Source organism: Strix uralensis, chromosome 4 (assembly GCF_047716275.1).
Source record: "Strix uralensis isolate ZFMK-TIS-50842 chromosome 4, bStrUra1, whole genome shotgun sequence".
Classification (NCBI taxonomy): Eukaryota; Metazoa; Chordata; class Aves; order Strigiformes; family Strigidae; genus Strix; species Strix uralensis.
Window position 1 is genome coordinate 66,022,184 of NC_133975.1, and position 22,543 is coordinate 66,044,726.

Sequence of the window (22,543 nt, forward strand, 5' to 3'; positions counted from 1 at the left end):
GACCAAAGAGCATACTGCAGAAGGCCATGTATGCTTTGAAAATATTTAGGTCATAAGTATTATCAACAGAAAGCAGTCTTTCCTATAATATGGCAAGTCACATCTTTTTGTGCTTTTAAAAAGGCTAAGTAAAAAAATATCAAAAAAGAAAACAAGAATATATTCAGAAGTAACAGAGCTGCTGGCGAAAACCATTCTCCACCTAAAATGTAAAAGACAGTGACGGGGGAGAAAGGTGACAGAGGGAAAGATGAACAAGGCAAGGTGATGAAAGGCATTCTAGCAAAGGGACATCTCAGCAGGTATCTAGTGCTCTTGTGGAAAGTGTGATTTCATTCTTGGCAATGCAAGTACCACCTACCATGGGCTGGTGGCATCTGGAAAAGGGAAGCCAATGTAGAAAAGAAGTTTTGTTTGGGGCCCATTTGCTGCAGCAGCAAAAGACTGAGCCGGTTGGTTTCAAAAGAGGCTGGGAAATCCCCAGCCCCAGAGCTGGGGAGGGGCATGGGCCATCCCCCAGGATTAGGTAGCCAGAAATGAGTAATTTGAAAAGAGCAGAAAGCTCCTTACATCATCATTGTCACTGTCCATACTGCCCTTCTTCTTTTTCTTCTTCTTCTCATCCTCTTTCTTTTTCTTGTCCTTTTCTGGAATGACGTCATCAAGAAAGCTTAAGTCATGCTGGGAGAAGAGGTAGTCCATGGCTTTTCTGACTGCCACAAGTGCCAGGATCTGAAAAGGCAGAGAGGGACTTCTCAGTCACAGCTGACCTTTAATTGGGAACACTCTGTGCATTCCTCTTCATGCTGCTTCTTAATCCCACGGACTTTAATTCTGGTTGTAAATGAACATAGAACAAGGTGAACAGCCTGGGGTATCTACATCAATTTGTAAGTCTGAACCATGACTGCTTCATGTCAGAATAAACAGGAGCAACATACAGAAAAAAGTATGTAATCACTTAATACTCCTGTAGAGACAAAGGTCGTCTTTAACATCCAACTGACAGACATCATACAAAATAATAAGCAGACAGAATATGAGTATTTTCATTTGGTTTTGGATTCAGCCTACATATGCAGGCTCACAGGAGCAGCCTGAGTAACTGTCTTTACTTTCATTCCCACCACTTCCCTAGATGTGAAGAATTAGACAAAGGCCGAACTGGCACCTCAGAGTTTGCAGAATAAAGTTTACTAGGGTTGTGGCTGCATGGAACTGGAGGAAAAGTTTCTTCTGTGCAAGACTGCAAATCAAAGGCACTGGGGAAAAAAAAAAAAGGGACATGTCTGAAATAGCTGTTTACATCAATGCTGGGTTTAATACCACGAGTACACCAACAGACCCAAAGTTCATCTTGGCTACCAAAATATATAACCCATTCCCAACAACTTAAGACTTTAAGATGAAGAGTTTGTTCTGAGCAATGATGATCAATGGCACAAACAATTCCGAGGAAAGGATCTCAAGCTTTGACTTGCGTAATTTAAGACACAATTACAGAAGTGAGAAATTACTCAGAGCTGGCAAGATGCCATGTAGACAGCCATTATTATGCCATTATGAATGAATTCTCTATTAAAAGTGCTTTACCTTCAAATAAACAGAGGTTTGGCTATTGGCTGAATCTTCACAAATTGGAAGTTTATAGTCTGTTTGTTCAGAAGTGCAAATAATTGAAGTTTTGTCATCAGATCCAGCTACATCTAAGCTGTGACCGTCCCTTCACTGAGTTTGCATCATTATAACAAACTTCAGCAGACTTAGGGTTCACTCAGATTCTCTCTATTATCAGCAAAGAGTGTCCAGATCTTAGATTTAGCTTTCAACAGCAGTACAACACAGCCATGAAAATGCAATGGAATGGCATGTCAGTGGGAACTGCTTATTTTTTATGTCTTTACATATGAGCATGTGTTCCAGCAAGAACATCTGGAGGATTTTTTTAGTTGCATAACCTTTTCTCTTCTCATTTCACCAGCATCAGAGAAGAAATGCCTGTCCTAGTTCTGTTTTCTGCTTTCTCTCCATCTCTCCCTTAAATAAGCTCTGTAGTTCGTAACTGCACCCACAACTGATATTTTACTGGTCCATAAACCTGAAACCAGGTGACATTGGGCCCAGATTTCTTAAATGAGTTTCATAAAGCTTTGACTTTGCAGCAGTCTGACCCATCTTCAAGCCAGAGACCGGACTCGGCAGAATCTCTGGGCATGCAGCTATGGTCCTATTGGATCCACACTCGATCCATTTGGCCCTATGGCCACCTTCCTCCCCACTGCTCCAGCTTAGCTACAGGTCAGGCATGAAGGTGGAAAAGGATCTACTCTGTGCTCCCTCATTTCAGATCCATGGTCACAGGTTTCAATGCCCAAGGCAAAGTGTCCATACAAACTCCCCTTAACACTTGGGGTTTTTTTATTTGGTGCCCAATTGTGTCTATAGCTCTAGTAATAATCTAAATGCACAGAAAGCTGTTTCGCTGTTCCCCTTCCTTGACGTAGAAATACTGTATCAGGCTGACTGCACAGTGTATATTTAAGAAACAGTTCTTCTGTGTGATGAGTATTTTACTCCTGAACATCCAAAATAAGTTTTAACATGATTCTGACATGCATTGTTAGAAAGAGAACATGCATCCTACAAACTTACATATCATCCTTCGATGTGAAACACGTGAATCAACATTACTGTCTTTTTACTCAAGTTCAAGGAAAAAGACATTCTCTTTTTTTTTGCTCTTGATTTTAGCTAATCCTTTCTCTCCCTTTGGCACGCCTCTTAGCAGTGCGCCTCATTCTTGGTTTTGTCAATTTGTGCTATTTAAAAGCAAGGGAGACATTTTCTATATGGTAATAGTGTGGACTAAGAAAGGAAAACAATGCACCTCTCATCCATTCATGCAGCTCAGGGAGAAAACACAGCAAATCTAACCTTGGCAGGTTAGATTTGACCAGGAACTGTCAAAACTAACTACACCTTTCCGGAAAAAAATTAACTTTCCAGGCTTGTTTTCCTCCAGAGGATTTACGTAAAGGCAGCCACGGCAACGCTGACCCCGTGCAGTCTTACATCAGTGCCACGAATGAAGGCAGAGGCCCAAGCTAGGGATTTGACAGGAAGAGGTTGGATTTGCCTGTTTATGGGGGGGAATGACCATGCGTGGAAGGCACAGGCTGCAAAAGGGACGGATGTGAAGGAGACCGTCACCTACCATGACAGGGAATATGATGGCAGCCACGGTTGACTTGAGGATCCAGAGGAGGGCCAGGCACACCACCTGCAGGAAGGTGAACAGATGGACCCTGCGCAGTGGGACGTGACGCAGGTAGATAAAGTCCGGCTGGTGTTTTAGAGGCATCAAGAGAAGCTTCAGACGATCCATGAACTGGAAAGGAAAAGAAAAAGACATTTAAATGAAACCCAGGATACCAAAAGGGAGATACAAAAGCATTATTACACTATGAAGTGTGACCTTGAATCGGCTTGCTTTCCTTCCATAAAAGGAACCCAGCAGAAAAGCCAGCATAACTCCTCTCTCCTGACTGACTTGTGTTTAACGCAGGGTGGGCTAAACATGTTATCTCAGTTGTCTCAAGTGAAGGTCCTAGGTCTACACTATATTTGGCAATTAAACAGAGACACAGGAGTGAAGCATCTCTCAAAGCAAGCCCTGAGGTGCCTTTATTTTAAGAAGCAGGACTCCATGTGCTCTGGTGATCAGTGAGTAAAGCAAGGAACGAAGGTGTTGGCGGAAAATGCTCCACTGTCTTCAAAAGAATGGGCCTGATCTGCTGTGGCTGTGGACACAGGGCATTTTCTCTTGAAGGGAGCACTTCATTACCCACAAAACAGAGAAAACAAGATGAATGCCCAAACTATAGTCAGCATCATATTCTGGGTCACTTCTGCCACCCTCCCCTGCACTGCTCCTGCCAAGGAAAGACATTCAGCATTTAAAAACAATGCTTTTCTTTCCAAATAAATTGGGAGCAGAGGTCAACAGAGGTGAGGGCAGACATCATGTTACCAAAGAACAGAAAGGCACCTAACTGAGGAGTGAGGAACATGGGCAGCTTTTCCGGCAGCGTCCCTTGCCCTGTGCTGGACCGGATGGGCTTGGAGTTAAACCAAAATCGGGATTTCTCATCAACTGAAAAACATCCTTGATCAGGGGAAAACAAGCTGCCCAGTCCCCTGAGCACCTGGGCTGGGAAGCAGGGGAAATCCCCTCCAGGAGAACCAACCCAGGGTGAACATTACAATCCCCTCGTTGTTCCCTACCCGAACGTGGGCTTGCTGCCCACTTCTGAGACCAGATTGATCTCACACCAGTGAATGGAAGCTGGGGCCATTTTAAAGAATACCCAAGGAAATTCTCATGGTGCTCAGAGAACAGGCAGTCTTTTCCCGTTAGAGCACAGCCAAAAGCTAAAAAGAAAGGCCACAATTAATAGGGTGCCAGAAAGCAACAAAACCACTTCCAGCTTCCTAGGGCCAATGACAGACACTGCGCTGTGCAAAAGTCTCCTTACGTAATATTTCCTCAACAACAAAGAAAAGAGGCTTGGCTTCCCCTCTCCGGCAAACAGCAATGTTCCCGCTCGTTAACACTGCAGGATAACCCTGCCACCATAAATCAGCTTCCCTTCCATCTGCACAGATGCCCCAAACCATCCTGGGAGCGAGCCTGGGGCCTCTGCAAGAATACCCTGCCCTCAGCATTGCTGAGCTGGGGTGGGGGGAAAGATGGACCCCGGGTCTTCACAAAGCACCCCCCATCAATTATGGGGCCCAGGCTTGGCTACTCTCCCACCAAGCAGTTCGCTCCCCTTCGGTCTCAATCTCAAGACAGCCAGGCTGTGACAATGTTTGTAAATGGTTGCTACTTTCCCGGGGTTTCTTGGAAGGACAAGGAGGTGGTGAAGGAGAAGGGACAGGCCGGAAAGTTGTGAAAGAAACACTGCACTAGTTAATGATTGCCATCTTCTGGAGAAGGAGACGGAGGGACTCACCTGCACGCCGTTGAGGGAAGCGACACCCATGTAGAGGAAGACGCCGTAGAGCACAGGCATGGGAATGAACTGCGGGGGGAAGAGCAGGAGAAACTGAATCAACAACCTCCCCACATACAACACACCATTAACACATGGGGGGACATCATTCCTAGCCTGTTGTCAACTCAGGTTGCACCTATGGGTAGATAATGCAGAGTAATAAAGCCAGCAATCCTTATCCTTACTGGTAAACATGTTCCAGTAAGAGTCAAACTGCTTTTCACCTCTTGGTTTCTGGTGAGACTAGAAGGAGAAGATAGAGAAGAAGAAAAGGCTGCATGATCCTGTGGTATCCATGTGTGGAAATCCAGCCGGAAAGGTTCTTCTCTTGAGTCCCACCCTCAGCCATGACAGTCATGCCAAATAAATCTCTGATTGCCCCATCTTTCACACACATTAATCTGTAACTATTCAAAAATACAGGACCATGAGTTACTTTCTCCACTGCCAGAAACTGTCCTTTCAAACATCAATTTCTGCTCCCTCAAGTGCTAAGTGCTGCCCATTCCTCCATCAGTGGTCTTGCCGTCGGGGACATCTTCCTTCAGAAGGGAGGAAGGCACATGGTAACAACACACACACTTCCCAGAACAAGTATCTGTCCCTCCAGCCTGAAGCACAAAGCTTTCCTCAATGGCAAAAGCCACCACGCAGCTGCCAAGAGGGGGAAGCGCTCCTCAGCCCCACAACAAAACCATGCGCAGCCAGCATGGCCTGCCATAAATGGGAATGCTTGGGCACAAACCAAAGGCAGGAGCTGTATAATAGCCTTTGTATGATTTTACCTGAACCCAAAAAGGATGGAAAGGACTCTGCCAAAGGAAAGCCATTGTGCAGTGACAGACGGCTGCCACTGAACGGCAGCCACAGCACAGTCATGGCTCTAATGCAGCCAGCACTGCTGCTGGAGGAACATTTGTCTTTCAACCTGTGCATGAAACTCATTAAAAAGGCAAATAACGTGGCAGTTATTCACTGTTTTATTGTATTCCCTGCCACATTATTCGTTGTTTACTGGGTCAGAAACATAGTGTCATGCACATATCCCTGGATGCCTCAATCCTGAGTGCATGCATTTCACTTGGGGCACATGAGCACCAAAGTCACCAGGTCATGTGTCATCTGAGACCAAAGCTTCCCAGCCCACATTTTTCCCTTTCCTCCCCTGAGTCTCATTCCCTATCACCTCCTGTGAGCTTCTTGATTGCTAATTCATCCTTCTGTTGGATTTATTTGCTTCCTTGAGTGAGCTGTGTTGATATTTCACATTAAAAGCCAAATGTTTTTTCCGCAGTCCGGGTTCAATGGTCTGCTGTCACCGTGCACCATTGCGGGGAGGGACAGAGAGCCGGTGTGTGGTTCATATAGCTGTGGGTGTCCAAGGGATTCAAAGCCCTCTCTGGATCTGAGGGATTAGACCAGACAAGATAATATTGCCTCCAGCAAGTTGGGTAGGAGGCTTCCAGAGTTTAGCTTTCTAGTTCACTTACATTACTCTTTTCCTCTCCTATTTCTTTCTGTTTTTCAAAAAAAAGAAAAAAATCCAAATATTATTTCACCATTCCACAATAATTAATCCTGGAAATCATCCCTAGGTGAAACTTCAGTACATTATCCCGCAGAGTAGCAAGCAACACTTTCACTTTGGAAGACTTTCTTTTGGCAAAGTATTCACTAACTATGGGGTTGCTGGCTTAGGCACTCCGAGCAAACCTGCTGCTAGCCAACAGAATTAAAGATGTTTTCATAGGAAAGTGTCTGTCATTCTCCTAGCAGCGCCGAGGATGTTTCTGTGGAGATATGCCATAACAGCAGAAACATCAGTGATGTTCAAAACCAGCACAAACCCCGCAAAACCCACAAAAACAACGATGAGATTATTCTGTGGATTGCCTGTTTTATTGAATTTGGGATCGTTAGTGTTCAATTTGCCGCTGGCATGAGAAGACTTAAATGTTCTGCAAGGCATTTAGCAAAGCAGTTGTCTTGAGCAGGAGACCCTGCCACTGGAGTTTGTTAAAGGTCCTGAAACACTGCCAGGTACTTCTCACTGGCACGTGGGCGAGGAGCGTGCCGATTTATCCTCAGGCGTCCTCCCATGAGGATCTTCCCCATATGTGTTCTTAGGGGAAACACGGACAAATAATTAATGAATGAAGCAATAACAGGGGAAATAATAGACCCCAGTGGAATAGAGGAAGAGATCTTGCAGGGAAAGGTCACATGAGCTACCAAACAGAATTATTACAATCAGGCATTAAATTAAGGGCACGGAAAGGCCTGTTTGTGCAGAGGAGGAAACTGTTACCAAGACACAAAAATTTACTAGTTGTAAAAACAACCTTAGAAAACACGGATAGGAACACACTGACTTTGTAAAGCCAATTTCTCCAATTTAAACACAGGCAGCATCATTGCTCTCTGCCTGCCTCCTCCCCTTCAGGCTCACATCTAACTGTGCCTCACAGTCCCCATGGCTTCCAACCTCCTCATGACCAAAAACTCATTTGCATCCTCCACAAATGCTTCTCCAGACACCCGTCTGCTTCATCGCAGACTCATGATGCATGGTGCCACTGTTTCAGTACATATGTTACTGTTTTGATGTCTTCTGCTCATACCATCAGTCTACAGATCCATGGAGATGGACTTCTACAGCTGACATCTCCAGTTGTACAGTATGCCCACACTTGGCGCCACTTAAATGATCATCCCCAGAGCAGACAGTATCCTCCACAAGACATGGATAAGCAGGTTTTCCAGTTTCGTTCTACAATCTGATGATCCACAAAGGATGCATTTCTCTGTGGCCACGTGCCAACAAATTTTCAGGTCTTGGAAAACAGCTATCTACCTAGATTAAATGATATATCAGCAGCACATCTGTCCAGAACCTTGGCTAAACTCACAAGAAAAAAAATTCAGATTAAGAAATCACATTTAATTGCACTGCTTCCTCCAGAAACGCATTTTCCATACTGCTGAGCTGTGCATTGCTTCTGAGCAATAAGGGATGTGCTATTTTAGGAAGATTGAGCCTAAAGGAGTGAAAATTTGATTGTTGTGCTGGCTTTTTTTTTTAAAGCAAGGCAAGCTGCCGGAGCCTTGCACTGCTGAGTTGTGTGCCTTGGCAGCTGCACCAGGGTACAGCTCCGCTACAGCAGTGGCAATGGTCCCAAGACTTTTGACCAAAATTACCCATGGATTAAAACCATCAGCTGTAGGCTCTGCTGACTGCCACCAGTTCTGCGTTTTCTCTCTCATCAAAAACCCCTCCTCTCAGTGGGCCATGCACACAGCCTTTGAGCAAGCATCAAATGAAGATTTTCTTCAGGTATATGTGCTAAGATGTGCGCACACTCAAATAAATACAAAAGTACTTTTAAAACTACATATCCATCTGTTAACCCGTGTCTTCCACACAGCAACTCCACCACATTGCCAACCGCCCTTCCATCATGCCACCAGTAGGCTCTAGAGCTTTATCCACAATATATTTTCCATAAAACACAGGTATCGCGTAAGAGTGCAAAATAAAAGGAAACTTAATTTTATGCAAACATGGAAGAAAAATCTTCAAATGAAAAAAATCACAGCCCCCAAGACCACCAGCCCTGAAGTTTATCACTATTACTATCTAGCACACTACAATGACGTTATTTTTTCCTTCCAAAAGGTTTGTACTTAAGCTTCCAGCATATTGAAAAACTGCATCAGTAATTCTCACTAATCTCCTTTCCACACTTCCATGATGAGCCTTTTTAGGAGCATAAAAATAGCCTGACAGTTGCTGTGGCCCTACTTTGACTGTGTGAGCAGAAGCAAGCAGAAAAAATGATGTCCTTACCTTTAGGATAGGAGCCATAAAGACAGACACACCGGTCAGAATGAAAACGATGACTCCAGTGACTCTCTGCTCCCTGAAACAAAATCACTGGGTGAGCAGGATGGCTTCAGCTTTCACTCTGTTTTTTCTCCCCCTCTCAGAGTACTCAAAACAAACATGAAGCCTGACAACTCATTTTTGCAGCCACATTTTCCAAGCAGACTGGTGATTACAAGCCAATGGCATCAGGCAGGTATCTTGATCCTGTCCAAGCCTCATACACCTCTTTTTTCAAACACCACATGAGTTTTTGTACTGCCTTAGCTCTGCTGTTTGTGGATCAACAGAGTACTGCTACTGAGTAAGGAGTGTGTTTACCTGTTAAACATTAGAAACCGTTAACTAGCAATCCAAATCCTCTGCACGGCAGTGTTTAGAGCATGCACATAGGTAATAAATCATTAGCTCTCCATTCTTAGATTAGCAGCATATTCTGAGTCCTGGCCACAGCACTCCGGCAGTTAGATAATGGTTCAGGCTTTCATGGGGTGCTGAACACATGCCTTCATCAGCCCCCACAGCTGCTCTCTACATCCAAAAATACTTTTGCCAGTAATGTTTCAGAGTACTGAAAGTTAGGCCATTAAATTTCTATTTAGTTGCCTAAACAAGTGGCCTGATTTCCAGAAGTGCTCCTATTGAAAGCACTTCAAACCACTTAATTAAGGCAACCAAATACAGAAAAAATTGCTTGATTAAGTAGGGGTGATTACTCTAGGCATGACAGGTTTACATTTTTTACCATTATGTTTGCTAATGAATGCCTGTCTAATTTCTGTGGACAAAGAAATCTGCAGTAAATTTATCTCCTTTCTCAAAACATGGAAAACTGTGTCTGATCTGGCCAAACAAACTTTTGAGGAGTTACACGGGGATTCGTCCAAGGAATTGCCAGAGACCTGCACTGCTAAATCTCACAGCCAGGTTTGGAAATATGAAGAAAGCAGCATGAAATTCTTCATGACAACTTTGCAGCGTCCCATGGGCACCAGAGCTTGCCCTGTAAAGCTTTGTGTATTTTGGGGTTACTTCAACGTGCATGCCCAAAGCAGACCAAGAAATGGTCTAAGTTCTGGTGCAAAGTTTATTTCCTTTCCTCCCTTTGATCCCACATATTTGCACAGGATCTCCCCTGTCTACAGGCACGCACATAGTACAACAATTTTCTTCCTTTTCAAGAAAGAGTATTTGCAAAAGGGCTACACCAGCTAAGCTTCTAACTGGATATATCCTCTGTGGACAAAAAAAAAGCTGTAAGGAAGTACAAACTGATCTGAAGATTTACAGCAAATATAAGACTATTTCCCCTGAACCTCTGTATGTGTCCTGCTTGAAGCAAGACCATTTATAGTACAAACTGATCTTTGAAGACAAACAAGGCAATTAAAGTCTTTCTGGTTTGACATACCTCACTCCCAAAAACTTAGGCTGTTCTCCAGGGGCTGAAGTTTCCGTCTCCATCTTCAAGCTGTCAATATGAGCAATGGAGATCACAGTAGCAGCAACATACCAGGGCAGACCCATAAAGGAGCATATGATCATCAGAATGGCCACCCAGAACAAATCCAGATGATATCCAGCACCTTTCTGTGAAGGAAGACAGACAACCTTCAGCTTAATTATTTTAAATACCTATGGAAGGGCCAGGGCACTGGCCTGGGGCAGAGGCACACCAAACAAGCAGCATTTCCTTCTACAGCACCTTTTTGGCCAAAAGAAATGTGTCCTACTGTGCTATTTCTTAGGACACATGGCTCCTTAAAGGATGAATTACCTGCTTCCGCACAGAAAACAGGTTAAGTGTTACAAGCTCCGAAAACAACAGCATACAGTAAGCACAGGAAAGCAGCAGACTTTCAAGCAGTCTGGCAAAAGACCAAGCACCTTGTGTACCTATATAGCGGTTAGAGGTTGAGTTGGTACAAGCCAAGTCCTGCGGCCAGGCACATAGCTCTTTACAGAGGTATTTGACACAGCAGACCATGAGTTAAAGGCAATCATAGAGCACAACCTTCACCAAAAAAATCTGGTGAGATACACATTGTATCTTGTAAACAGTATAAGCACGCTCTCAATATATATCTCTCTGTATCTTTTAAATATATATACACACACACACTTATATATCTTGGTATTAATGGGTTTATAGTGTTCTGAAGGAGCTGCATTGTCTCTTAAAAAACAAAAATGAACCGTATTCTAAAGCACTATTTTTATAATGGTATGTTCCCATTTTTTTAATGAGTAACACATCAAAAAGAAATCCAATGCCCAGTACCACCCCAACCCCTGGCTGCCTGCAAAAAACACAACAGCCCATTTTCACAGCACGAGACAGTTATGGCAGCAAGAGAGTTTGGAGAGGGTGAGTGGATGGAAGATAGTCTACAAAGCAAGAGAGTGGCTTGCGGCGGTGTGAGCCGTGTGTCTGACCACTCTGCTACGAAGGCACAGGACACCTTTTGATGTGGTGGGAGGCCAAGATCAGTACCTGTGTGTGCAAAGTCATCTCATGCCTGTGTAAGTGACAGCTTGGATGTGCACAGAGCTTTAAACACCCAAACCACCCTATAAAAACAGCCCAAAGCCTGATTTTAGTTTTAAGCAGTTGTAAAATAACTCTCAGTGTAATGACTTAATGAAGTCTACCTGAAAGCAATCTTACAGAAATATGGTGCCTGCCAAAAGGTAACATTTGCCATTTGCTGTCTCAGAGTGAGCTCTGAACTCCTATATTTAGGATAGGAAGCAACAGTGGGATCGCACATTCAGGACTTCACAACTGGCCTGAGCCCTGCTGATTGTGCCTGGTGCTGGAGACATCTTCCTCAACGCCCAACCCTAGGCTCTCTTGGCGAAAGCAACAAGAACAGCTGATGGGCTCATACCCTATTGAAAGGAAAAAGCTGCTCTCATTCTTTACTCCTTTTGAAAGATCTCTATCTTCTATTTTTTAAATCCTGTAATGAACTAAAACAGGAAATCCATCAGTCACCAAGTGCCAAGAGAAGTGAAGAAATGGAAGAGCCACCAAAGAAAGGGATCTTCAGAAAAACACTAGACAGGTCTCTAAGGTTTGCTATTTTAAAGAAGGTTAACCATTTTTAAATCCTATTCAATTTGATTTTATTGGAAAGAACAAATGATCTGGACCCAGGAGGGAAAGCTCATCTAGAATAGTCCTCATTGTTTTCCTCATACATGCACTGCTTACCTTGGCTGGCCAGCAGCACTGGGATGGGCACTCAGTGACATCCTGCCAATACTTTAGCAAGGCATAGCAGAAAAAAAAAAAGTTCTTCTTCTGGCCTACAGCAGATTTTGGGTACAGAGGTGTTTTTTGGTGCAGAGTAGCAGGATCGGACTCGAGAACCCCCCATTTAACAAAAGCATGCGCTCACAACCATAACAAAGGAAGCAGGTAATAATTTTTTTATATTAAACAGTACTTTGCTGGAGTGTTTGTTACTGAAAAAGTACACCCAATGCTGTTAGCATAACCATGTTCAGTGCCTATAAGCTGAAGAGATGAGGGGCCTCTTCTTCATGAGAGAACAGTGAATATATTCTCAAAATGATTAAGAAGATGATGTATCTGCTTAGTTAGGTGCAGGAGACAGACCTAAAACTGAGACCATATCAAAGATTAGCCTCATCTCAAGGAAGACGTAGGCACAGTACTGAATATATCTGCCAAGATCCAGATGTCAAAAAGCGATGTTCCGGGGTTGTTTTTTTTTATACCAGCCCTGTAAGACCACCAGCCAGTACTCATCACTGCGCACACAAACTTTTCCCATTCCCTGTTACTCTGACTTTCTCCTCCAAGTCAGGCTCAGGACAGTCTTAAATCACACATCAATTGTCTAATGTCCACAGTGACCATATGAACTGAAATATCCTCCTCTTTTTCAAGTAAAGCTCCATTCACATTTCCAACAGCTCTCAATATAACTGATGAAGTAGGTATCTAAAGAATAACCAAGCATTACCCATGTTTTGAGGGAGTCTTTACTCTCATGGGTTAGACCACTTGAAATGTGTCCCATTAGCAGGAAGGGAGAGTCTTCTTTTACAGGAATTTAATATTTTTCAATAGAGCTGACCATGCAGGGAAAGGAAAAACCCTACAGGCATGAAAAACTGCATAGCGCCAGTCTGGAAAGTTTATTTTAAAAACATTACTACATCTTAGGCTGTTATATGTCAGCGGATATAAAGGTCTTCTTTAAATAACATCCAACCGTGGCTATGCCCTTGGTATGCCCCAAATCTCTTCAGCTTATTTCTTGTATTTTACAGCACTGTACAGCAACACATCTGTCATACTTGGGTTGTCTCTGGCCATACCAACCACAGGCGGGGTCCTGCCATTGCCCCTGGCATTCCAACACCTTCTTTGAGTGGCCAACAGTCACATCGACATGCCATGCCTGCTCAGGGATGGCCGCAACACAAAGAGACCTTGTTCCGTCGATGGCTGGGAACATCTGCTGGTGATCGTCTTACATTATAAACACAGTAACAGGGGCTTGTCACATCCAGAGAAACTTTGCCCATTGTGATAAGGTGAGAGAGATTCTGGCTTGGATGCAATAATGCAGTGCTATGCAAATTGAAATTAGGTCCCGGCTCAGGTTAAGGCAGAGCTCCTGAGAGAGGAGGCTCTTCCAAGCTCACAGCCTCTTCCCACACAAGCCTGAGCTCCAAAAAACGGGCACTCTCTGCAGATCTGTGCATGAGTTGGTGGACCCACTCTGGCCACCCTCGTTTTCCTTTCCATGCTGATGCATCAGATCCATAAAGTATCCCCTTATAGTCTACAGCAGAAGTGCAGGGAGAAAGCTGACCACAATCACAAAGCAACCTTCTGTCCTTAAAAACAGCAACGGATGACAGGGAATAGGCCTATGTTTTTGAGGGAGGAAGGTGGTAGGAGGAAAATGAGATGTCAGGAGTAATTTGATACAAGAGGAGAGGTTTGAGTTAGCTGTAATTGAGTCTGGGACTAGTTTCTCTAGAGGACTAGAGTCTGTGAAGTGAACAGCCATTTGAGATCACCAGCACTACCAAAACCCTGTTTTGCACACCAGCCATAAGTCAGTGAGCGATCAGAGCCTTCTGCTGGCCCAAACCATCTTCCCAAATGCCTTGTTGAAAAAAGTGCCAGGAAGAACATCTGCCAAACATGCTCACTGGAAAGGACACGTGTCCTTCCTAAGTGTTCCTGAACATCAGACCTGAGGACTTGTTTTAAAGGAATGAATGCTTCTGGTAGTATGTATAATCATGTTTGCTGGACATTGTGGACAGTATGCGCTTACCCTACACAAGCAAACATCCAGAATGACAGACATCAACTTTTCTCACCAGTTTCTGACTGTGTTTAATGTATTGATTTCTCATCTCCTACTGGAAAAGCAGAGCACACCAGATGGACAAGTAAAGCGGACAAGCAAATAACTTTATGTTTGTGGATAGATACGCACCCTCTTTCCTATTCTAACTCTTCAAATAGCAGTCTTGCAGAAGTACTAAGGCAAACAATACCTCTGCAGTCAGGACTACTAGATTCTGAAATGAACTTCATCCAGTCCTTTCCTAAGGTAGACCAGTACTACTACCATGAGTAGAGTTGCAGGGACAGCAAGGTTAAGAAGGCTGTCAGACATTGTTTACATCAGTATTCTTTACAAGACAAGCTTTGACTAGCCTATACCTACAAGTTTGTCATTCTCAAATGTTTACAGTTGGAGAGTGAAGCTCTTGCAAGGAAAGATCAAAACGTTGTAAAGGTTTTAAGAAGCTTTTGAGTTTATGTCAACATGAAAAGGGGCTTTAAACAAAAGTCCTGCCTCTCAAAGGAGGGCTGCTCTAATTTCTTCCGGCTCTAGCCACATCTTTGCCAGATAAGCAGTGGGTAGGATGCGATGAATTTAAGTCCTTTCATTCCCCTAGAAGGGAAGAGGTAGCTGGCTGGTTTTGTGAAATCTGACTATTCCTGGCATGGGACCTGTTTGCAAAGGAAAAGAGAGGAGCAATCCCAAAGCTTCTCATGTAGGAATGCTTCAGGCTGCACGATGGTGAAGCCAACCAAAATTAGCAAGTGCTTACTGAACGAGACATTGCGAGTTGCCCCTGCACAGGGTTCTTGCTTTAGGAGGAAGGCAAATGCTGTTTGTGCAATGCCCAAGATTTTCAACTGAATCAGTGGTTTTCCTGGCAAAAAACTCTATGCTAGTTAACAATATAAATATTGTTGTTTAACACCAGCAATGATGTTTCTGAGGTGACATGTATGTTCAACACTACTACAGGCCCTCCTCCACCTCTAGCACAGCAAAAGCACCAGGCAGCTCTCTTCATGAGTGAAAGACACGAAGCACACCCACCTTGAGCTTGTGCTCCTTCCTGTTGACGATGACGGCTGTGATCTGCTGGTCCATGAAGATGAGGATAGTCACCAGCAGTGCAGGGATGGCTGCTGCCAGATACACCCACCATGGGTTCCCTCCAAAAGGTGGGATAAACCAACCTCTCTCGGGACTGGTTGGCTTTTAAGGGCAAGGAAAAGAAAGGCTGCATTAGAGCTGCAATATAGGAGTGATGACATCCTAAATACACTCGTACTTGCAGCAATATGGCTACAGGGAGACACTGGAGGTTTGTGACAGTTTCATCCTTCCCATTAACAGCAACAAAAGGTTCAGAGTATGGAGGCAGGATTTGGGAGATAAATCAGTCAACCAAATCAGCCAATGATGCTAATAAAAAGGATATCATCTGAGTAAAATGGTCCTTTCCAGATAGCGGACTACTTTCCTGTTTTGAGGTCAAGTCATTTTATACAGGGCAGATGGGTGGAAAAGGAAACCTAAAGGACATCAAATAAGCTGACAACGACATACCTTGAATTCACTTGGCACGATTAGTTTTGGTGTGTCCACACCTACCAGGGCATCTATTCCACAGAAAATCAAAATGGACAAGATAATGGCAAAGTCACTGATGAGCTTCCGGGCCTGAAACAGAAGTTGATATCATAACAGTAGTCAGCACTATGAAACACCATCTCACCCATGCTTTAGTTTCTATGGGATACTCCAGGCTCGCGTTTGGTGGCAATACAAGCTCATAGTTTCTTCTTCCATAGAAACAAAGGTGTGCATTGTCATGTCTGGTGCCATCTGCCTTAATGTGCCTTGGTACTTTATTGCGTTATCTGAAAGCCAAACAATTAAGCCCAAATGGAAGTATGAAAACAAGCCTAAGGAAAAAGAAAATGGCTTTTGTAAGAAACTCCCACGTTAATTCTTCAAGGCAGGCTCAGTGATGTTAGGTTGAGCAGCCGTCAACAACCGCTGGTATGGAGACCTAGTTCCTCTGCAGCAGTGTCTGAAGAGAGTTCAGGATCAGCTTCCAATATTAACAGATATTGAACATTTACAAATAAACCTAAAAAAATAGTGACTTTTTTAGACATAAAATATTGTCTCCTGTTTGCCTTGTGATCTCTGATTCTTCCTGTTTTTCTATGCAGGGCCAGAGACTGCTTTTTTGACACGAGTCAAATTTCTCATCGCAGGATTCCTGAGGTATGGGGCTTTAACAAAAAATACTGTGTTATGCCCAGACACCATTCTTTTAATACGGCTGATTTTGCAATGCAGATTAACAAAAAAAAAAAAAGGGAAGAAATGGTATTTTACACCAGATAATGGAAACAGTCACAAACTTCCCTTTAGAAGGGAAAACCAAAACAGATGAGATGTTCTGTATGACTAGCAAAGACTGCATTGCTTTCTGTTCAAGTAATAAATCAACCTAAACAGACACAAAAACAAACTAGGCTTCTCAGCTAAATCCTCAACATGCCCTAGGAGTGCAACTCTCCTGAAGTCACTGGAATATGACAACTTCAAGCTGCCACTGGCCAGATCCCGAAATTTAACTGGGCAGGACCCACTGTGCTTGTCTGTAACTGTGTGATCTTTTCAGAATTGTTGCTCCTTCCAAATTTCCTGGGTTCACATGGTTACAGATAAATTGAGCTGCATTCCAGCCCGGATGGAATTTGTTTCCTTTTTATTAAAAATAATAGAGGTTCAATTGTAACACAGCAGAACAGTAAACATCCATGCAGGATAAATCCCCACGTGTCAGAATGCCAAAAATGAGGTGGGGTGGAGGCAGGTCTTGGAGAGAAACATGGCTTTGGTACACACAGAAACCGCCAGCTCGCATGCGTGTCATGGTAACTTTACTTGGGGACACAAAACAAGTATATGTGCCCGAGAGATGTATGTAAGTTGGCGGTAAGTCTGAGCAGAATCTTGTTTAAATCAATGCTGATGTTTTTCAGGTCATCCTTATTTTGCATCTGGATCCTCAGAGAAGAAAGGGAGTTTTTGCTTTAGGTCCCTACTGTAACAATGGACTGTAGTTGAGTTCAACATTTTTGCACTGATTTCTGAGTATTTCAAACACTATCCAAGAACATCAAAGATGTGTCTCTGTTCTCCTGTTCTATACCGACAGCTTGCTTACCCACTTTTACTCAGTGACAAAGGAAAGGGCTTCTTTTGTCCTCCCCAAATACTCCCTCTGGCTATGAGCAGGGAGACTACTGACCATTAATAGTCCCTTTTGGTCATTTGATTTCTGTAGAACGGCCATACATCCTACCCTAGAGTCAGTACGTCACATTAAGCTGTGTATCTGACACTGAAAATGGCCAGCTGAAACTATATATGCCTGGAGGACTCTTCTGATTTCTTAAGGCTGATAAGCTACATCATTGCGTATCTCAGCTTGGAAGTGTTGCCTGCAGCACCTTTAAACTGCCATATCCCCACGACAGATTACGGCGCATTTTGGCTCTTCTGCTGCCTTAACCATGCCCTCCAGAAACACTGAGTGACAGCTAAGCAATCCCAGACATACCTTAGTCAACCAGTTCCATGTTTTTATCTCAACCCATACAATCTGGCTTCTCTGCAAAGCATTTCTCCCTGGATGTGTGTGACCGCTATACCAAAAGGCAGGCTGATCTTTGCAGTAAAGAGTAAAGAAACACACTGCTAGGGTGAAAGGAGATACTTACAGTGGTTGGAAAATAGCGACTGGTCTTGAATTTCTTCAGGGCCATGGAGCAGGTGTAAGTGCCAAAGAAGAGGATGAAAGACATGAGGGTGATGTCAGGGACATATTCACAGTTGTTGCCCACAAGCTGTCCTCCGTATTTCAAGCACTCCTTCGTTGTCAGAGATGACCAGTCAATTGTGGTGTTGTACTGCAGAAAAAAAGTTTCCATAAAGCTGTGCATAAGCTGCTCATGCTAGAACAGGGCATCAGGAAAAATACTGGGAGGAAAAGGGAGGCATGGTGCAGAGGCTAAAAATCTGTGTGCTTGTGTGTAAACAGAATGGATTTTAATCTGGACAGAGGATGGTATTACCTGGGAGCTGAGGACAGTCTGGGCCTCAGAAAGAAGACAGAGATCTGCTGACCTCTGCTGTGATCTGCCAGACATGCTCTGCATTTTCTCCAGTAGAAAAGCAGTGTTGGAAATCTCACACAGAAGCTCGAGTGGCCTGAGACCACCTCTACATGCACTCCCCACTGCTCGCTCACTGCAAGCAACACCAGATCCAAACCCGTTTCTCTCAGGTCAAGGCCAGTACTGTTCCCACAGCAGAAAATCTCCCTCCTTGGCCTTTCTAGAAATAAGGTTCGCCTCAGGCCCGCTGTCAGCTTCTGCACACACAGTGCCGCACTGCAGCTACCACGAAAAATTTAAAGGATTTTCAGGCACCTATAAAATTCTGTCTCTGCTCCTCCATTTCTGCATGGAAATGGCAGTGAAGGAAACCATAGTCCCAGGAACCATGACATCAGAGAGAAAGAATGTTTTAAAATAACTCAAAATGAATAAAACCATAGAGAAGAAAGAGTATTTTACTCCAAATAGTTGTTATAGAGAACTTGTCACAAATGTGGGCACAGACTAATTCAGACCAACAAGAAATTTGCCAGAAAAAGGATGTGCTTTATGTGAAAGTGCAAGGCAGAAAATATCCTTTTGTTTATAAGTGACACTTTCAAGTAGGGAAAAAAAACCAAATCTAACTTATATTAGAAATCTTGAAAATATCTAAGGTACTTCCTGAAGGCAATAGGTTCATGGCCTCATGTTGGGTCTATTAGTATCTTGTTCATGTGTGTATGTTGAAAAATACATCACATATGTGGCCAAACTGGATGCTTACCAAGTTGTGGTCTGAAGCTGCATGTAATAAACTGCAGCTTCCTCAGCAAATGTTGTGAATCCCAAGAGCTGAACTGAGGCATGATTTTGCTGACACTGATGGCGGGGTGGGGGGGAAAACCCAACAACAAAACCCCCAGCTCTGTGTTGTTGTTTGACAAGGTGCTGCTGCATTTGCGCTCTCAGCACTGTCTCTCTCCATGGCATCAAGCAGCAGCACTTTGCCCCTCTTCAATAAATTTCTGCAGATCTGCCCTGACTGCTAACCTCAGGATGGCAGCTGAGGGGAGAGAAACATGGCTTTCAAAGCAGGGAGATAAACTAAAAAACAAGTATTCGGGGGCATATTTTACATTTTGTGATCTTACATCTACAGAAGTAAGTACTGTAGAGTGTTCAATAGGTAAAATTACTGCTTGGGGTACCAGAGATCAGAAAGAATAGGGCAACTCTCTTCTCTGGGAGGCCTCCCCAGTGTGATCTTGCTTCATCTCCCTACCCAGTGCTTGGCAGGATTTGTACTGGGGCTGCTCTTCCCCTTCCCAACACCCTTATCGTGTGTCCCTAGACATCTGTTTTGCTTTGAAACTCTAAGGCATCCAAAATGAGGCCTGAAAACAGAGCTAAGCTCTGCGCCCCCGACTGGCTCCCCCAGCAGGGACCAGGGCTAAGGCAGAGTATCCTACAGGGAGACCATGGCCTCCCAGCTCTTTCCAAAATCAGGCAGAGACACAGAGTCAGGACTGACAGGAGTCCCCTCCTGCATTGCAGGAAGGGTGTTGCAAAGCAGGGTTTTTGGGGAGGAGGGCTGAGACACCAAGATAACTGTTCCAAGAAAGGACAGCCTGCAAATGTGACTTGTTGGGGTTTCATGTCTCCAGGCCTCAGCTCAGTTCTTTGCCTTCCTGTTAGGCACAAAACCCAAGAAAAGTTGTCCTTGTTAACTGAACAGAAGCGGCAATGGGCACTCTTCTCCTGACAGGTGGATGTAGATGTCCTGATGGCTGGCATTGTATTGGGGCTGCTCATCCCTCCCCAAAGCATTATTTTCTGTGGCAAGCAGCTGAACAAAAAGGCCCTCATTTTCAGCCCTTCCAGAGGCAGCCAACTGAGATGCTCAGGGACCACAGTCAGCCGATGAAGTGGGACAGTGAAGAAGGGAAGGAGCGGCAAAGGGCACCCGAGGTGTAGCCTGGACCTCAGGAGACCTCACTTCTATTTCTTCACCCTGTGACTGACCACCTCAGGGACCTTGGGCAATGCTCTTGCCTTCAGGCTTGTGTCTTCTCATGTTCCTAGTGCCTGGAGACAGCATGCCCAGCTCAGAAACCATTCCCTTTCTGCTGGGCCACTTGATGCCACAAAAGAGTTGCCACCACATGAAAAGAAACACAGACAGGTAGGATCTGCATTCTTCAGCAGAAAGTTGTTATTCTGTGTCTCAACTTACTTCCCTTGCATCAAACACATGTATTTCAGTCCATCAACTCCATTTCTTTCTCCTCATTGTCCAAAGCTCATCACCAGAGTGAAATGTGGAAAAGCCAGGGTTAGCTACAGAAAAATCAAAGAATGGGATGGAAACAAAACCTTCCAAAGGAAGGGCTGGCCACAACACTCCTACCATTACAGCCCTGGACACAAGGATCTGACTAATTCCCCAGGGGAACCATTTGCATCCTGCCAACACACAGAGATCAGACTGCAAGAAGTGGCTGCTATTAGCAAGTAATTAATATTATCAAATTGTGCACACAGTATGCCGTATGCAGCACAACGAGAAATCCTCGGAGGATCAAGTGGGCACACTAAAAGGAACACTGTCACATTTTCACAGTGTCATGGGCAACAGGGGAGTGTCAGTGTAAGGGTTTTCTTCACCTGATCAATTCCTGATCTACTAGCATGGCCCAGCAGAAATGCATGGCACTTGCAGACTTCAAAGACCACATAATCCCTGCCCTCCAAAAGGCACTTACCATCTCAGTAGAGGAATAGAACAGCTCATCGGCTGATGGCACAGTTGTCTTGTTAAATAACGAGCTATTAACTGCAAGAGGGAACAGAAAAAGGACTACTGTGAGCATGGTGCTGAAACAGCTAGGAAGGAAAGCAAATTTCAACTGTCAAACCATTTGTTAACTTCATCAAACTGTTTGCAATCCTTTTGCTCAAGTAAAGTGAGTCAAAAGTATTGTTTCAGAGTGACTCAAAAGCATCAATCACCAATCACTTAAAAAAACGTAAAGAAAAGGCTAAGTGAAACATAATTCAAACCTAACTGGGGTTTTTTGGAGTTCACTGAAAAAAAAATAGAAAAACCAGACAGACAATAATATAATATTTCATGGTTTTGTAGTATTTTTTCTAGCAATTTCAGGATTAAAATAAATATCCACAGAACACTCCTAATTATTAACTTAAAACTAATGCACAACCCCAAAGATACCCAGAAAAGCAAAACTAATCTCAGAATCCAGCACAAACACATTTTGCACTTAAAAAAGCCCAAACAGATTAAAAGAGTAATTGAAATCAACAGGATGGAGATAATTTCTCTGAAAAAAGGGGCAGCATTCACTGTTACACTGAGAAATGTTTTCCTTTTGTTTTCATGGGATTAGAAATCATTTATTTGAGATTTCATTTAGAAATGCAATCTTTCCTGAAGATAGTCTTCTCAACTATGTACTCATGTTTTATTCAGGTTTTGCATGTACTTCTATGTCTGATAAGAATATTTAACTTGTATTAAACCATTGCATAGCTCACATTTGTTTGGCTGGAGAACGAGTAAGCGCATTTGTCTCTTATCGTACTGAAATCATACTATGGTCTAAATAAGTAGTAGGACATTTTTATATGCAGGCAACCTTTCCCAGGCCCTTGACAAGTAAGATCTCATGAGTTTTGCTGTGCAGATTTTGCCACGGGCAGGGATCTCTCTGGAAAGGCCAGATGGGCAGCCTGCTCCTTAACCCCAAGGGCAACACTCGAGCACGGAAACTGTGCCAAGCTGCAAGTCATGCTGCAAGGATGGAGCTGAGCCTGTAAAACGATGCAATCCTTTTCTTGAGAGGTCAAGTCTGAGAAGAGATAATGTGTCTCTCAGAGTGCTTTATGCTCTTTTTCTAGTATCTCTGATGATGTCCAAACCCTCTTGGTAGGCTTGACACATGAGGTAAAAGGCCTTTTAGTTGGAGCAGCTTGTCCCTCTGAGTAGAAACACACAAGGTGGCCAGTTCAACCGGGGTCTTCGCACTGTCACGTTGGTACCCAAAAACTGCACGGAGCAGAGAGTAACCAGTTGCAATCTTCTGGACCCCCAGTCCC

At 43.9% G+C, this 22,543-nt stretch overlaps 1 protein-coding gene across 5 annotated transcripts in view; it reads right to left on the reverse strand.

Moving 5' to 3' along the window:
* The window catches only part of SLC4A4 (solute carrier family 4 member 4), a 235,620-nt gene that overhangs the window by 10,435 nt on the left and 202,642 nt on the right, over positions 1-22,543 (reverse strand). For all 5 annotated transcript variants that reach the window (XM_074867030.1, XM_074867031.1, XM_074867029.1 and 2 more), the window contains 9 exons: positions 21,190-21,260; positions 18,047-18,235; positions 15,852-15,965; positions 15,336-15,497; positions 10,352-10,530; positions 8,905-8,977; positions 5,016-5,084; positions 3,215-3,388; positions 571-732 (listed from right to left, as the gene is read on the reverse strand). In XM_074867030.1, coding sequence (XP_074723131.1) covers positions 571-732; positions 3,215-3,388; positions 5,016-5,084; positions 8,905-8,977; positions 10,352-10,530; positions 15,336-15,497; positions 15,852-15,965; positions 18,047-18,235; positions 21,190-21,260 — 1,193 coding nt within the window. The remainder of the gene's footprint in view (positions 1-570; positions 733-3,214; positions 3,389-5,015; positions 5,085-8,904; positions 8,978-10,351; positions 10,531-15,335; positions 15,498-15,851; positions 15,966-18,046; positions 18,236-21,189; positions 21,261-22,543) is intronic.